The 17,316-nt window shown below is 36.1% G+C and overlaps 4 protein-coding genes across 6 annotated transcripts; 3 read left to right on the top strand and 1 right to left on the bottom strand.

The window, feature by feature from the left end:
• Window positions 1-1,039: 1,039 nt before the first annotated feature.
• LOC17880704 (calmodulin-binding transcription activator 5) lies at window positions 1,040-6,429 on the top strand. 3 transcript variants are annotated; one of them, XM_023779724.1, is made up of 13 exons: window positions 1,040-1,267; window positions 1,776-1,901; window positions 2,030-2,145; window positions 2,246-2,334; window positions 2,446-2,491; window positions 2,669-2,786; window positions 2,946-3,065; window positions 3,181-3,239; window positions 3,342-3,761; window positions 4,177-4,877; window positions 4,974-5,523; window positions 5,631-5,927; window positions 6,021-6,429. In XM_023779724.1, exons 1-13 carry the CDS (start codon window positions 1,204-1,206, stop codon window positions 6,072-6,074), a joined length of 2,760 nt encoding a protein of 919 aa, XP_023635492.1. In that variant the 5' UTR covers window positions 1,040-1,203; the 3' UTR covers window positions 6,075-6,429. The 3 variants fall into 3 exon arrangements, with proteins under 3 accessions (XP_023635492.1, XP_023635490.1, XP_006282550.1); XM_023779722.1 differs by having other exon boundaries at window positions 2,937-3,065; window positions 3,184-3,239; XM_006282488.2 differs by having other exon boundaries at window positions 2,937-3,065.
• Window positions 6,430-6,485: 56 nt separating this feature from the next.
• On the bottom strand, window positions 6,486-10,328 carry LOC17880512 (dihydrolipoyl dehydrogenase 2, chloroplastic). Its single transcript, XM_006283371.2, has 15 exons — window positions 9,965-10,328; window positions 9,495-9,641; window positions 9,241-9,375; window positions 9,037-9,139; window positions 8,797-8,921; window positions 8,439-8,564; window positions 8,270-8,350; window positions 7,895-7,957; window positions 7,720-7,794; window positions 7,561-7,639; window positions 7,342-7,442; window positions 7,140-7,253; window positions 6,928-7,041; window positions 6,754-6,825; window positions 6,486-6,661 (listed from the first exon to the last, which is right to left on the bottom strand). Exons 1-15 carry the CDS (start codon window positions 10,271-10,273, stop codon window positions 6,611-6,613), a joined length of 1,695 nt encoding a protein of 564 aa, XP_006283433.1. The 5' UTR covers window positions 10,274-10,328; the 3' UTR covers window positions 6,486-6,610.
• A 327-nt stretch (window positions 10,329-10,655) lies between these two features.
• LOC17878200 (outer envelope pore protein 16-2, chloroplastic) lies at window positions 10,656-12,035 on the top strand. The gene is made up of 7 exons (XM_023779500.1): window positions 10,656-10,819; window positions 10,894-10,945; window positions 11,032-11,103; window positions 11,199-11,227; window positions 11,391-11,424; window positions 11,526-11,596; window positions 11,709-12,035. Exons 1-7 carry the CDS (start codon window positions 10,697-10,699, stop codon window positions 11,853-11,855), a joined length of 528 nt encoding a protein of 175 aa, XP_023635268.1. The 5' UTR covers window positions 10,656-10,696; the 3' UTR covers window positions 11,856-12,035.
• A 1,900-nt stretch (window positions 12,036-13,935) lies between these two features.
• Window positions 13,936-14,982, top strand: LOC17879796 (transcription factor bHLH147). The gene is made up of 2 exons (XM_006282647.2): window positions 13,936-14,048; window positions 14,120-14,982. The coding sequence occupies exon 2, from the start codon at window positions 14,156-14,158 to the stop codon at window positions 14,828-14,830; it is 675 nt and encodes a 224-aa protein (XP_006282709.1). The 5' UTR covers window positions 13,936-14,048; window positions 14,120-14,155; the 3' UTR covers window positions 14,831-14,982.
• The last annotated feature ends 2,334 nt before the right edge of the window (window positions 14,983-17,316 follow it).

Here is a 17,316-nt window from a genome sequence, read left to right as displayed (position 1 = left end):
ATATAAAAAACTTATACACAAAAATGATACTATATTTTTTATTTGATTTTTTTCTTAAGAAAATGATTTAAATTTACTTTTTAAATAACTTTTTTTTGGTAATTGTCTCTTATATATATTATGGAGAAAAGTTTACAAAATATTTATATATACAGTAGAAAAATTTTGGACCGTCCCGTTAAAATGTCTTTTTCACGTTTAAATTTTTTAATTTTTTTTGTAAATTTTTTTTTTTTTGGCTTCTCTCTCGGACAAGAGTCCTATCCTACTGTGTACATCGTATCTTTTCAGTAATTTGTCAACTAGTAAAAGGGGCAACTTCATAAATAGAGCCTACATATATTTGTAACCAATATAATCACGCCACGTAATTACTGTGTAGTGTGTATTACAAGTTTGACAGACGCGGAAAATGATAAAAATCTTACAGTATTTAACTTTTGCTGGATTCTATTTCTTCACTTTAGTGAAATGGTTCCATTCACTCTGCCCCTCTTCTTTTAATAAGTTTTAACATCTACCCATACATTTATCTAATTAACATTATGGTCCTATTTGTTTTTTCAAATATCCTCCAAGAATAAGATAGTACTCAAATATATATATATATAGTTATATCAACGATTTAACTAAACTTTGTACGGAGCTATATCTGAATTTTGAAACAAACAATATTTTGAAAGAATTATTTTGATCTAATTCAAAGTTATACTCACTAAATAAAAAATTAAACCAGAAATCATATAAAAATATGATGTAGATATGAATATTTTATAGATTTAAGAAATAATGTATGTAATTAATTTCTGAAAACACATATATATAAAAAAATATTGAAGTGTTTTGGAAAATTTTGCAAAGTTATTTTTAAGGGGTGTAAAATTATGAATGAAAACAAAGTCTAATGGTAAAAAAAAAAAGATTTTGTTTTATGCGAGTTAACGCATAATGTACTAGTTCCATTGAATCGTCAACATATCTAATAGTTTTATTTTTTTAACAAGTTTTAATTTAATTTATTAGCTTAATCGGAATTTTCCATGTTTTTTATTTTGGTTTTCATCTTCTCTCTCATCAATTTGCTAATTTCTCAATTTTCTGTGTTTACACACTCTCTCCATCGACTTGTGATTTCACTTTTTAGGGTTCTTCTATTCTTCTTCAACGGAACTTTTGAGGTGGAGGATCATCGGAAAAGCGGTCATGGCCGGCGTTGATTCCGGCAAGCTCATCGGATCGGAGATTCATGGATTCCATACTTTACAAGGTTTCTTCTTCTTCTTCTGATATCAATGTGAAAATTAGTTTTGACTGTTTGTTTTTACTTGTGTTTTGTTCTTAAATTTGCTCGGACATGGCTTGTCTGAGTTTTGATTTTCCGATTCTGTTTCTTTCAGTTTCTTCCGGGGTTTTGGACTATTTTTTTTTTTCTTTTTCTTCCGATTGCTCTTTGATTCCTCATGAAGCTATTGAACTAGAATTTGCAGATGATTGTAGAGTTTGGGGGCTGCCTTGTGTGATTCATTGACATTTTGGAGAATTAATTGGTTAGAGAAAACTTTGATACTGAGTGAATTAAAAAGCAGAGATTTTGATCATCTGGAGAGACTTGTCGTTGTACATGCCAAATTCTTGGTTTAAAAGAATATGTTGATGAGAATGTTCATCAGTATGGAAAACAAAATTAGATGCATCCATGGTGGTGGATATACATGGGTTCATTCTTAATGTCTCCTTGTCGAGTATTGATAGTTTTGGAATTGTGTGTGTTGCAGATCTGGATATACAAACTATGTTGGATGAAGCTTACACTAGGTGGCTCCGGCCTAACGAGATCCATGCTCTCCTTTGCAACCATAAATTCTTCACCATCAATGTCAAACCAGTGAATTTGCCCAAAAGTAATCTTTTTTTTCCTTTCTCATGTTTCAAATTTTGTTCTTTTGGTTTGTCTGTTATTTTTTGTAATGTAAGATTTAATCAGAGATGCTATTCTGTCAAATTTTCTAACTATGTTCATATTTGGCAGGTGGTACGATTGTGTTGTTCGACCGTAAGATGTTAAGGAACTTTAGAAAGGATGGTCATAACTGGAAAAAGAAAAAGGATGGAAAAACAATTAAGGAAGCTCATGAACACCTAAAAGTGAGTTTCTTTTGAGCTCATATGCCAGTTTTTTTTTTAGTCTACAGCCAATATATATGTTCCTTGTGATCTCTGAATATTTTGATTCTTCCATCTCCAGGTGGGTAACGAAGAAAGGATTCATGTTTACTATGCCCATGGCAATGATAACCCTACATTTGTGCGAAGGTGTTACTGGTTGTTGGATAAGTATGTCTCAACAAAAGTTTATTCTTTTATTTTTTGAGGAAACAGTTATTCCATCCGTTGCTTTGTTTCTGATAGTATCTGGAATTAAACCACCTCTTCCTGTAATGGCAGGTCTCAGGAGCACATAGTTCTTGTCCACTATCGCGAGACACATGAGGTTTGTTTTCTACCTGTCCCCTGCTTCTTTTTCATTATTTTTTTTATATTAGAGGTGGTTATAGATTAAGATGATGTTTCTTTTGCTGTCGGATAGAGTACAGCCTTCATTTGGCAGATTTTAGTTATAAAAGATAAATATCTGTTTGCTGCCCTCTGAGGAATTTTGGTTAAACAGGCTCAGGCAGCTCCAGCAACACCTGGAAACTCGTACTCAAGTTCGATCTCTGACCACTTATCACCAAAACTTGTGGCTGAAGATATCAATTCTGTTGTCCGTAATACTTGTAATACAGGTGAGAATGTGTCTCTTCATAATTTTGAGCTGGTACAGTTTGGCGTATATTGGCAATTGTTTTGGACTTTCAAAAAATTTCATGAATATACTATGTTGTTCATTTGGAGATTTCGTAGAAGGGGGAAAATTAATCACACTCTTTTTTAAGGGTTTGAAGTGCGCAGCAACAGTCTTGGTGCTAGAAATCATGAGATTAGGCTTCATGAGATCAACACGCTTGATTGGGATGAGCTTCTAGTACCAGCAGATATTAGCAACCATTCTCATCCAACTGAAGGTACTTATATTACTTGAGCTTATCTTTTATAACTTCCCTTCTTTGTAAAAATAAAAGCTATGAGATGATGCTGAAAATACTTCGCTTTTTCTTTTTGTTTGTTCTCTGTTTATAGAAGATATGCTATACTTCACAGAACAGCTCGAAACGGCACCTAGGGGATCTGCAAAGCAAGTGAGTACATGGAATTTTCCAGCCTGCAAGTGGCTTTAGCTGTTTTCATGTTAACCATCTTGTCATTTTGTTCATTGTTTTGTCATCTTGTTCATTGTGCAGGGAAATCATCTTGCAGGCTACAACGGATCAGTAGATATACCATCATTCCCCGGTCTTGAAGATCCTGTTTATCAAAATAATAACTCATGTGGTGCAGGAGAATTTTCTAGTCAGCATGTGCACTGTGGAGTAGAATCAATTCTACAGAGAAGGAATTCCAATGCAACAGTTGCCGATCAACCAGGTGATGCTTTACTTAATAATGGCTATGGAAGTCAGGATAGTTTTGGAAGGTGGGTCAACAACTTCATTAGTGACTCTCCTGGTTCCGTGGATGATCCTTCCCTTGAAGCTGTATATACACCTGGGCAGGAATCATCTACTACTGCTGTATCACATTCCCACTCTAACGTACCGGAGCAAGTATTCAACATAACTGATGTTTCACCTGCCTGGGCCTATTCGACAGAGAAAACAAAGGTTTCTGTACCATTTTTTTCTAAAATACCTTTTTTAAAAAAAATCATGTCACCATAAGTGAAGGGAAAGAAGATAATTTCACTCTTTACACTTTGGTTTAAAAGAAGAGGGTAATAAATTATCAAGACAACAAATCAAATTCTGCCCATTGAGAAGATAATATCAAAATAACAGTGTGTCTCACTTTACTGCGTGTGTTTTTGTAAAAATCTTATGCATCTCTTATGGCTAAGTTTCATAGTATGTTTGTAGTATGAAATTGTGTATGATGTGATTCACAAAATGAAACTTAAATAGGTAAAGCATAACAATTTCAGACTGTCTCTATTACATAATGCGTATCAAAACTACGTGTGAGGATCAAATAAGCAATTCTAGCTGTAAAAGGCTGACCTTTTAGTCGTTAATTTTGCAGATTCTTGTAACTGGGTTCTTTCACGACAGCTTTCAACATTTTGGGAGATCAAACCTCTTCTGCATATGTGGAGAGTTACGTGTCCCCGCAGAATTTCTCCAGTTGGGGGTTTATCGTTGCTTTCTTCCCCCGCAGTCTCCTGGGGTGGTGAACCTTTATCTGAGTGTCGATGGAAACAAGCCGGTCAGCCAATTATTCAGCTTCGAATACCGCTCAGTTCCAGTAATTGAAAAAGCTATCCCTCAAGACGACCAGCTACACAAGTGGGAAGAATTTGAGTTCCAAGTCAGACTTGCTCATCTTCTGTTCACTTCTTCTAATAAAATCAGCGTTTTAACTAGTAAAATCTCACCTGATAATCTGCTAGAGGCTAAGAAACTCGCCAGCAGGACTTCCCATCTCTTAAACAGTTGGGCGTATTTAATGAAGTCAATCCAGGCGAATGAGGTGCCGTTTGATCAAGCGAGGGACCATCTTTTTGAGCTTACTCTGAAAAATAGGCTGAAGGAGTGGCTTTTGGAGAAGGTCATCGAGAACCGCAATACTAAGGAATATGACTCAAAAGGCCTTGGAGTGATCCACCTTTGTGCCGTCCTAGGATACACTTGGTCCATCCTTCTCTTCTCCTGGGCAAATATATCGTTGGATTTCCGTGATAAGCATGGTTGGACGGCTCTTCATTGGGCAGCCTACTATGGAAGGTAAACTAACTTGCATCTTTTAAGTATAATACGAAATTCACTAATCTTATTTCCGTTTATTTGATTAATTTCTTTTCCACGTTTTTTTTTTTAAAGGGAGAAAATGGTGGCTGCTCTTCTGTCTGCCGGGGCAAGGCCAAACCTGGTGACAGACCCTACTAAGGAATTCCTCGGCGGCTGCACGCCAGCTGATCTGGCACAGCAGAAAGGTTATGACGGTTTAGCAGCTTTTCTTGCTGAGAAATGTCTTGTAGCACAGTTCAAAGACATGCAAGTGGCTGGAAACATCAGTGGCAACCTTGAAACCATCAAGGCAGAGCAGTCTTCGAATCCAGGGAATGCAAATGAAGAGGAGCAGAGCCTGAAGGACACTCTGGCGGCATACAGAACCGCTGCAGAGGCGGCGGCACGGATTCAGGGAGCGTTCAGGGAGCATGAGCTTAAAGTTAGGTCAAGCGCAGTTAGGTTTGCTAGCAAGGAAGAAGAAGCCAAAAACATAATAGCCGCGATGAAGATTCAGCATGCTTTTCGCAATTTCGAGACACGTAGAAAGATTGCAGCCGCTGCTCGAATTCAGTATAGGTTCCAAACATGGAAAATGAGGCGGGAGTTTTTGAACATGCGGAATAAGGCAATTAGAATCCAGGTACAAACAAAAATGCTAATTTATATACCATCTTTGATAAGAGACGAAAAAATATCTGCAACCGTACAAAACTGCTCTGTGGTTTTAAATATGCGAATGTTTTGCAGGCTGCATTTAGAGGGTATCAAGTAAGAAGACAATACCAGAAAATAACATGGTCGGTGGGAGTTCTTGAGAAGGCGATTCTGAGGTGGAGACTGAAGAGAAAAGGATTCAGAGGGCTTCAGGTTAGCCAACCTGAGAAGAAGGAAGGGGATGAGGAAGTTGAGGATTTCTACAAGACAAGCCAGAAACAAGCAGAGGACCGGCTCGAGAGGTCAGTGGTTAAAGTCCAGGCCATGTTCCGGTCCAAGAAGGCTCAGCAAGATTACAGAAGGATGAAACTGGCTCATGAAGAAGCTCAGGTGAAGTCACATTTACTTCTTTCTGTTTTCCTCTGCTCAGTTCAAATAAAGCTTGATTGTTAATTTATGTTGAAATTCTAAAACGTGACACAGCTGGAGTATGATGGGATGCAAGAACTTGATCAAATGGCTATGGAGGAGAGCTGAATGCAACAATGAAGAAGAGGAGGTAATGTGGTGTGGTGGAACTGTAAATTTGTGTAAATGACGAGGGGGCTATTTCGACCTGTTAGAAGCTGTTTTCAAAAAAGTTTCAAAAAGGGTAAATATGGTAAATCAATCCTGGAGCTGGGAGATTGCCATAGAGCGTCTTGTCGTTAGTATTTTCTCTTTTGTTTCGGGGGATTGTGAAGTAGTCTTGTATTGCTGCTCCTCTTAAGTGACTTTGTGAGATTTGACGCTAAAAAGCTAAAACGTTTTTTAGTCTGTCTATCAAATTCTCTTGTTCGACTGTTTCCTATCTTTCGAGGATCTCTGACTTATAATAAAAATATTTCAGTTATGTGTCTGTCACAATCTGTTTGTTTTTTCTTCTCAAATCTAAGAGTACAGTTTAAAGAAATGAAACAAACATACGTGATGAAATGTGAGACTCAATCTTTGTCCTTCGTCAAATATGGTAAAGTACAAATGTCTTCTTCCACAAAACTTTTGTTTACAGGCTGCTTTCTAATATTTCTTGTTTATACAGCCACTTTTACACTTTGTGCTGTTACTGAAGCGGGACTGTCAACCTGAAATTTAGATAAAGTAGGAGTTGGTTGCTTCTGAATCGAGATCTGATGTCTATAGAATAGAAAATGCAGGTCTAGATTCTTGTATTTACCTTGGCTGCTTTAAATAGTTCATCAACAACTTCGGACAGCGTTGGATGTGCATGAACAGCAAGTTTTATGTCCTGCATTGTCATCGTTAAAAGATCAGACAAAAAGAGATCACAATATAAAGACCACCAGTGATCATATTCAGAGCTAGGTTGGTTTGCAGCTGCAAAGATTACCTGAATGCGTGTTCCTAAAGCAATCGCGTTAGATGCTTCATGGATAAGATCAGCAGCATGCAGCCCAAATATATGTACTCCAAGGATTTCACCATTGTCAGGTCTGTATATCATCTGTGCACATAAAAGAGACGTGTTCAGATATCTTTCTTGGTAACTCGAGGACTGTAAACAACTTTCTTTCGTTATTCGATTTAGTTTCTTCTCCCTACCTTTGCAATTCCTTCTCCTTCATTTTCGGCTAGGGCCTTTGTGTTTGCCTTGAAACTTGTTTTGGCAATACTTACTTTGAATCCCTCTTTCTCACCTTTTTCTCTGGCTTGAGGCTGGAATTGCAGAGATTACCGAAATATTTAAGGTTACGGTGACACTTTTTTTTTAAAACATCAATCCACAAAGGGTGTCTAGAGGTACCTCTGTGAATCCCACCATGCTGATTTCAGGATGAGTAAAACAAGCAGCTGGGATGCTAAGATGATTAAGCACATGATCTCTTCCTGTGACTTGCTCCACCACTAACCAACACAAGTAGATGCACAGAGTTTAATAAGTGGCCGATCAAATATAATAGTGTGTAAAAGAAGAGGTCAAAAGATGGATGCATTTATAGTGGAACATTGATAGTCCATTTACCAGAAATTCCTTGGGCACTGGCTGCATGAGCGAGCATCAATTTACCATTGGCATCACCGATGCAGTACAAGTGTGGAACCTATCAACCAAGAGTGGACTGGTACATTAAAAAAATAATACTGCTAAGAAATACGGTGTGCATTTGAATTTATCACTAACCATCTTTCCATTTCCATCGATCACCCGCATTCGCTCATCAACTGGTATAAAACCTCTCTGCGTCACAACATTGATCTGTGTAGAAAACATAGCTCTAAGGTTATTTCTTTCATAACCAAATGAGCTCCTCGATGAACCAAAATGAAAAATAACACATTTATTTATCAAATCATACATTTTCCAGGCCGAGTCCATTGGTGAATGGAGCTCTTCCAGTAGCAATAAGAGCAGCGTCCACCTTGAAAAAGGAACATAAAGTCACACTCTAAGTGCAGAAAAAAGCACAAAATGAACAGTCCAGTTGTGATGGAAATCAAAGACGTTTCCATTCATTTTCTTTTTGGCAATTACTGGGTACTTGTATGTGGCGAGCCGATGTGGGAATAGTAATAGCATCACAATATTGTGGTGAGAAGCAAAAAAAGTAGTAATAGCATCACTTCCAACGGCCGTGTAATAGCGTCACAATATAGTAATAGCGTTATAATATCATAACTGAACAATTATTCTCTTTAGTAAGATTTTAGAAAGCTGCACAACAATTTGTTACCTCCAAAGTATCTTTGGGTTCCTTGGTTTTGGCATCAATAAGCTCAATCATCACTGGCTTTCCATCCTTTGCTGGAGTGATCTGTAAAGAAGAGTTAAGAGAAAATAAAATCCCGTAAACCCACAGCATAAGGACGAGATCTTACTTAAAATAAGTCAAAAAGATTTACTTTGCTTGCAAACACTCCAGTATGATAGTCAATCTTTCTTGGATTTATCAGAACCCTTTGAGCCAGCTTACTGATCTCAGGATCAAATCCAGGCATCAGCTGATCTAGCGCCTCAATAAAAGTTACCTGCAAAAAGAGTTATTCTGAGCTTGGTCACTTCCCAAAGTTGTAGTGCATTGCAAACATTAGTATACTGAAACATAGCAATAATTCATTTATAGTTTGACTGGAATACCAATAGAGCAGCATCCTAAGAGCCTTTGTTACTATTAAAAAAAAAAACAGAAAACTAAAGAGAAAACAAAAATATCACACTATTATACCAATGCAAATCACTAAGACAAAATCAATATGTTACCTCACTTCCAAGGGCCGTGTAAACGTCACTGAACTCAAGACCGATATAACCACTTCCTACTATCGCAATCCAGTCAGGAACGGACTCCAATTTCAATGCATGGTCACTTGTGATAACGGTCTTTCCTGCATCACAAAATATAAGGAAATATTAGGGTACTTGCTATACTAAAAGAGATGAAAAGTTTTGGTCTTTGAGGTTTCTCCCCTGGCTTTTACATGTTTAAAACAAAACACGTACCATCAACTTCAATTCCCTTCGGGACAAACGGTACAGATCCAGTTGCAATGATTATATCTTTTCCGGTAATAATATTGTCACCATATTGAACCTTTTGTGGGCCCTGCTCAAGTGAAAAATAGACTAAAGAGTATAAGGATCACCAAATAACAACGACGTATTATGTGGAGTTAGTTGGTCAACCAAAGACAATAACATACTGACCAGAACAGCGCCAAACCCTGTCAATATGTCCACACCAAGTGCCTTCATAGAATTGGTGAGATTATTCCTAATTTTGGTAGCAAGGTTACTTGCATGGTCAGCCACACCCTGACGGTCATAACCGGCAGCAGAAACCTGTTATCCAGGGGAGACAGTGGAGCAAGAGTCAAGGCCAGGGAGATAAAACTTGCTTCACAATTATATGAGATCAAACTTGAGAGTCTACGATTGCATTTGACAGCAGTGCAAACTACCTGCAGACCAAATGCCTTCATGTGATGTTCGTTCTGTAGTTCTCGCATCCTACCACTAACAGCAAGGAGAGCTTTGGAAGGCACACAGCCTCTGTTAACGCAAGTCCCTCCAACAACATCTCCTTCAATGATTGCAGTTTTGAGTCCCTATACAACGTTAGCAAAACAACAATTCACTTGATGAGATCATGAGCATTAGAAAGAAAACACGGTAATTAGATAGTAAGTCATCCACTCATCATCGTTGTACCGTTTCTATCAAAAAAAGCATATGATTCCACTAACAAGCAAATTTCCAAAATTTTCCGGCTCAATCAGGAAATAGTGTACCAGAAATGTTAGTAAGAGTTTCAAATTCGCTCCAAGAACAATCATGCTAAGGACGATTCGATTCGTGTTCTGGCATTAAAGTTATCCGTAACAATTTGAATCAGAAATTGGCAAATTATAATCCTGATTAAAAAGCAGACCTTCTCAACGGCGTGTAATGCAGCTCCATGGCCGCCAACTCCAGCTCCGATAATGATCAAATCATAATCGAAAGATTTCGACGGAGCTCCATTTCCAGCTGAGGCGGAGATTTCGAACCTCCTATTCTGAATTTGAAACCGGCACGAGGTCAATCGCTTCGACGGAGAGAAACCAAACGCTTCTCGCCGGAGTCCACAGAACCGGAGATTTCTCGGCGTAAAAGAAGGCGCTACGTTAGATGAACAAAGCGGACGATTCGCTAAAGGAAGCGATGTTTGTGAGAAGGAAAGAGAGAGAGCTGATTGCATTGTGTTAGATAGAGAGATCTGTAGAGAGAGAGAGAGAGAGGGAAGTGACGGAGATGACAAGTAGTGAAGGTCTCACTCCGACGAGCAGAGGCGGAGATATCAAAGCGGAGAAGACACGTGGCACGTTTCTCGTCTCTGAACCGGAGATTTCAAAATTCCCGGTTTGTAATATCTATCTTTGAGCCCATTGGGCCTTATTTTTATTTTCTCGGTCTGTCTGACGTTATTATCCAGTGAGAGCCACGTGGGAAGGAGAACTGACGAACAGTTCAAACGGCAGACTCCGACACGTGTGGAGAAACAGAACACGTGCCCTAAAAACTCTGTTCTGTTCCACATACTTCTCCTTACTTGTTGTCGAAGAGAGAAGTATTAACAGTGAAAACTGAAAAGATAGAGAAAGCAAGAAAGATTAAAAAAAAAATGGAGAAGAGTGGAGGAAGAATGGTGATGGATGAGATAAGAAGCTTTGAGAAGGCACACTTGTTCGATCTTGGTCATCCTCTTCTTAACCGTATCGCTGATTCCTTCGTCAAAGCCGCCGGAGTAAGTTTTTCATTACATATATTTTCCGGTAGATATGTGTGTTAACATAGTTTTAACATGGATTACTAATGAAGGTGGGAGCTTTGCAAGCCGTGTCAAGGGAAGCTTACTTTACGGTGGTTGATGGTAAGCACTCCGACGAGTTTCTTCATTCCTTGAAATTTGTAAGTAACGAAAATATATAATATGTGAGTCGAAATGAATAAAAACAGGGGCAGGGTTTGACTCGAACAACGTCGGTCCACCGTCGGAGAGCAAGAAACATAGGTTCCCTAATCTCAGAGGTCCGTTGTATATATTTGTATAGTATTTGGTTCGTGATCTTATGTAATCAGCCTTATGTTATGTTAGTAATGTTTATCCTTGTTATTGTTATCAGGGGAAAGCAGCAAATCTCTAGATGCCTTGGTGAGTTTTATTTATTACCTTTTTATATATAGTCGTACGTACGCTAAATATTATTCACCCAGACGTGGGTTGTGTCCATGGTCCATACATGTTGAAAACATGACAACGTAGGTAAGGTTTCTTACTAGTTTACTAAATGTATTGAAATTTGGTTGGCCTCTAGGTGAAGAACACGGGAAAAGAGTCTCTCCAATGGGGTGAGTTTATATATATACATATAAGTAGTTGTTTACATTAAGATTTCAAAACTTAACGTTGGAAAGAGTTTTTTAATGATTTTAAGGTTTGGGAATTGTAGGGCTAGCAGCTGGGTTGTACTCAGGTATCACTTACGGTATGAAGGAAGTTCGGGGAGGAGCTCATGATTGGGTGAGTAACCTATTAATTTGTATCATTTTGTTTAATCAGTGAACAAATAATTAATCTATTAACATGTTCCCTTGTTGATATTTACATGCACCTATATTTATATATATGACAGAAGAACAGCGCGGTGGCTGGAGCATTGACAGGGGCGGCAATGGCTATGACGACCTCGGATAGGACAAGCCATGAGCAGGTGGTCCAGTCTGCTCTCACCGGAGCAGCCATTTCCACAGCTGCTAATCTCCTTTCTAGCGTTTTCTAGGTGATTTTCATTAGAATTGTAAGGGTTGTTTTTATTTTGTATCAGTTATGTTTCTTTTTAGAAAAAAAGGATAAAACAAATTCTCCAATGGTCTACTAAGACCTTTTTGTCTTTCAAAGTTTGAAACTCTGAAGCCAGAGATCTCTACTCCATCTTTCAAGAATATTACTTTGGAATCTATATATCTTTCTGTCCAAAAAAATCTTTATCTGATTTGGATAAAATTAAAATGCGGGTCATGTGGGACTAGACAAGAACCCGTGATGAGGGTGAGGTTCGCATAAAGATCGTTGGAAGTATTTGCTCGCTTCTTTATGACTGAGCGACGTTTTGTATGGAAGTGGAAAACAATTTCTTTTGCTCACACTGATTGAGAAATATGTTTTAAAAAGTTTTTTAAAATCTTTGTCCGGTTTAGATTACCACATATTCGGGATGGTAACATGCATGCTGTAGAAGTAAAGTCCCAACGAAACGGCCATATAAAAATTGTAGAAGCAAAAGGCCATAGAGATAGATAAAGGGGTGTTTTGCCGCTAATTAAATTCTGTGTTGAAAGTAGCATTTATGAGCTGGTGTCAGTCATGGTTTTTTAGGAAACTTAAGTAGTTTAAACTTGAGGAGGTAGATTGGTCGCGTCGGGTTGGTTAAACTTAAAATTGTTGTAGTGGCCAGTCTCCTCTAGTAATTAAGTTTTGCTTTGTTTTGTGAATTTTTGATCAATTTCTGATTTAAATTCGAAACCACATGCTTGATCAATCAAAAATAGATCGCATATCGTAACAATAACAAATATGCATTCTTCTCCACCATATTATATGGGCAACTAAATAAGGAAATTAATCTGTCCAAATTTAAAAATAAAGTTGACAATACAGGTTTTAAATAACTTTTTTGATACATGAAAAAAACAAATTCATAGACTGGTCCATGGGAGTGCGATTAAGAAAGGTACTTTGTGTAGATGTTTTCACTTTTATTTTTAGATAACAATTTTGATGGCAAAATCATAAATGAAAGGAAAAAATAAACGTATATTCCTTTTATTTTTTCAATTTGAAAATATCTTTTAGACTAATAATATTATAAGATATGATCAACGCCTTGCACAATGAATGACAACATATGTCCAGATATTAGTGTTTTACACAAAGTAAAAGTTTCGTGATAAAGTTGATATCGACCATAAGGTTTATGTACCTACAACAACTACGTAATCTTTCTAATTACTGGAAACTTTTTTAGAAATAAAAAGAAGAGAAAAGAAGTTCACAGCCACTTCCGAATTCCGATTACTAATTTTAAGCCTACGCCTACATTGGTGAGGACTGGATCCAGTTAAATGTTCATCCAACTCAAAAATTAAGATTTTTATACAACTGAAAGGCAACGAAAACATAGTAGTCTATTATGTTATTAGAATTAATTCACCTGTCGTAAAACCCGTAAAAATATGATTACAAGAGTTTTTAATTATTTGTGACCATCGATCCAAGTTACAATCATGGAGTGTGATACAAGGATAAGCAGACGCAATGTTATTACAACACTAATACGTAGTTCACTACTTGTAAGTCTAAAAGGAACTGAACGAACACAACCAGTTCACGTACGTACGTACCAGAAAAAGAATGTGTACGACGAATCGGACACTCTATTGTGTACTGTACAGTAATAAAAAAGGTAATATAACAAATCGAATATCTTTTTGGGTAATCAAAGTTCTACCATCATTTTATTTGGTGTCTGCATAATTATAATGTCTAAAAAAAAATCGTGAATTAATAGAAACATTTCTTTGGCGTAACGTATTTTTGACTAAACAAAACCAAAATTTAAAGATACGCATAACAACTCTCATTATATTGTTTTTTTTGTCAACCTATAACAAGAACTTAAACAAGCATTTTGGTAAATTTACTAAATACTATTTTAATATAGTCAACATTAATGATGATAATATTTTTATAAAAAAGAAAGAGATATGATGAAGAGTGGAGATCACATGGATAGGAGAAAAAAAGGATAATATAAAAATCGAATCCTCCATTACCTTTCCTTTTTGCTTAAAAATAAATAAAGAGATGATTCTTTCTTTCTTTCTTCCTCCATCCACATAACAAACATCATAACCCAATACTCTCTCTTTCTTTTATTGTTGACGTCTCACCTTCTCCTCCTCCTCCTCCTAATGTAATTAATACTCTAATCACCTTCTAACCTCTCTTATCTTATCTCTAATCTTGTTTTGTCTCTCTGTGCAGTTTCAGTTTATTGGTTCTTGATTTTTTTTATGAAACATGGAGTCGATTTCTCCGGTGACTAATCAAACCTCTGTTTCTTACGATCAATCACGGCGTAGACGTAAGAAGAAGCATCCCTCTCCGCAACCGCAACCGCAACGACCGTCTCAGTCATCTGTTGAGAAATGGAGATCGGAGAAGCAGCAACAGATCTACTCTACTAATATCATTCAATCTTTAAGAGAGCTCCGGATTAGCTCAGCCGCCGCCAAGCCGTCTCCTCGCGGCGGAGGTGTAGCCGTACGTGACGCAGCTTATAGATCGTTGGCGGTTACGGCTAGAGGAAGAACACTGTGGAGCAGAGCTATATTGTCTAAAGCCGTGAAACTCAAGTTCCGGAAACAGAACCGGTTTAGAGATTCGAATGCTTCGATAACCACCGGGAATGTTAATAACCGGTTAAGGAAAAAAAGAGCGACGGTTATGAGGTTGAAGGGGAGAGGTTTGCCAGCTGTACAGAGGAAGGTGAAGTTGCTTAGCCGGTTAATCCCAGGTTGCCGGAAACAACCGTTACCTGTGGTTTTGGAAGAGACCACCGATTATATTGTTGCCATGGAGATGCAGATTCGAGCTTTGAATGCCTTGATCTCCGCCGTTACGCCGCCACCACGACCACCACGACCACCACCGGAGACAGGTCATGATGGGGATGAGACACACATGCTCGGTTAGCTTGGCCCAGCTGTCTTTTTTTCTTATTTTAATTTTCCGATTTTTATTAAATCTTTTTTTTTTGCTATTTTAATATTATGAACTTTTATGTATGTATGATTAAACATTCTCTTCATATTAACGTATATTCATCTCTCTTTTTTTTTCGTGAATCACTCTAGAAATATAGGGAAAATTAAAACAAGAAGTGAAGTGATTTTCTTGATTACTAGTAATAGTATTAATGATTAGAATGTGCAATATTAATACTGATCTAAGCTTCTATATGTCTGTTATGCACCACATTGATAATATTATGAATTTTTGTTGGTATTGAAACTAAAATCTTCATTTTGTTATTGGCTATGTTCTAAAGTTGTGTTATATAGTTACTAGAAGGAGTCTAGGACAACATTATACGTTTACCTCTCTATTTTTTAGGATATTATATTTATAGGTATAGCATTCCATCCATTAAAAAATGTTTTGATCGCATTACCATTCAGGTCTGAATGTAAAAAGAGAAGAGAGACTCTGATTACAGATTTTGGGAAGATGTTTGTGAGAAATTGACGAAGTAAAACTATAACTTCTACTATGTATATATTTGAATGCGTGAACTTATTCAATTTGTTAAGGTTTGGTTTTAAAAAATTTGGTTAAATTCAGAATAACATCTATAATGGAAACATGAAAATGTGATACTGAAAGATGAATTACTAACCAAAAAGTGCATAGTCGAGGCTGTTGTTTTCCAAGTATTCATAAACAAGTAAGAGTTGACGCTCTTCAACGCAACAACCATGAAGCTTGATTAGAGATGGATGTTGCAGAGCGGATATCATGCCAATCTCGTTCAGAAACTCTTTGTTGCCTTGTTTTGATTGTTCTGATAATTGCTTCAAAAAGCCGTCTCCCCAAGCTTTTATAAGTTTTGGTACCGCTGAGTTAGCATTTAGCAAGAAGATAGGTTAGGAAACATATATAGTTTATATTTCTTCATGCTTGTATACTTTGGCTTTAAGACACTGAAAACTTTTCAGACAAAGACAAACATCCTTTTGATTTGGTAATATGTATTTGTACTATGTAATAAATAATTAAAGACAAACAAGCACAAAAATGCTCAATTTTTGCTTAACAAATGCTCAAAATTTACATAACAAATGCACAAAAAATCCTCAAAGTTGCATACTCATTTCATATAGTAAAAATCATAACCTAAATATGATAAATGCATAACTTAATTGAATTTTAGTATAATGTTTTATATGTATAATACTATAATTGTGACAATAAAATTAAATATAGATATATATATATATTTGTTACATTTACTTCAAATTTTTGGATGAGATTTGAAAACTTCTATTGGAGTAACAAACGGGAACTGAAAAATTTGTTCTCGTTTGTTTATTTTAAAACTTAAACACAAAATTAATGACTTTAATATCAGTATCATATATACTAATCACAAAAATGACCTTATTGATAATGGAATATGTAGAGAACTCATGAGGGATGATAAAACTATATTAAATATGAATTTAGAAATCAGTTTGCTAATGCAAGTATTTTGTTCCAAAAAAAAATATCAGTTAAGCAATTTTAGTTCATTAAAAGTATGTAAATAAAAGAAAAACCTTACACACTTACTACATGGCAAATGATGGAAAAATATTATATTTACCATACGAGCAAATCTAATATGATTGTTTCAATGTTCGAATATGATTATTTCAAGTATATGGCTGGCTGTTAATATATTATGAAAAATGCCATCATATCGATTAGAAAATAGAAAACAATCATGTCCAAACACAACATGTACATAAATGTCCAAAATTTTGCATATATATATATATAGTCAAAAACTCATAAACCTAAATTGAAAATATGTAAATTAGTTGAATGTTTTTGTCATCTTAAAATAATTGAACTTTAGTATAATGACTGTGTTAATATGAATTTTGACAATTATTACATTAAAAAAAAATTAATTCGTTTGATTTTAGGAACCTTTATGGATAAGAATTGTAACTCTGACTCGAGAATAAAGGTAAACAGAAAAAAAAAAAAAAAAAATCCCAATGGACGCATAAGGTTGACATACGTATCGTTTCCTCATACTCTATAGTAATAATTTTAATAAAAAAGATTTTAAAATGTTTTATAATTAGTTTGGTATTTAGATGCATAAGGTTGACGTACGTATCGTTTCCTCATACTGTATTTTCAAAATCTTCAAATGAGATGACAATACATATGATAGCTAAAAATGGCAAAAGAGATATTTTATTAAATACCAAGATTTTCAAATAAAAATTGAAATATCCTGTTTTCCTCATCTTGCTGTATTTGTGTTTCTCATTTTTTTCCTTGGATGATCTAAGCCTTGTCCATTTATAGAATTTGAAAAAATAGAGGAAAAGATTAATTAATTGATTGAAAAGATATTGCAATTAAAATCCAAAGGGATGACAATAAATCAATTAAAGGACTATAAG

The sequence above is a fragment of the Capsella rubella genome, unplaced genomic scaffold, assembly GCF_000375325.1.
Source record: "Capsella rubella cultivar Monte Gargano unplaced genomic scaffold, Caprub1_0 scaffold_7, whole genome shotgun sequence".
In the NCBI taxonomy this organism is placed as follows: Eukaryota; Viridiplantae; Streptophyta; class Magnoliopsida; order Brassicales; family Brassicaceae; genus Capsella; species Capsella rubella.
This window is presented reverse-complemented; position numbering and strand designations above follow the sequence as displayed.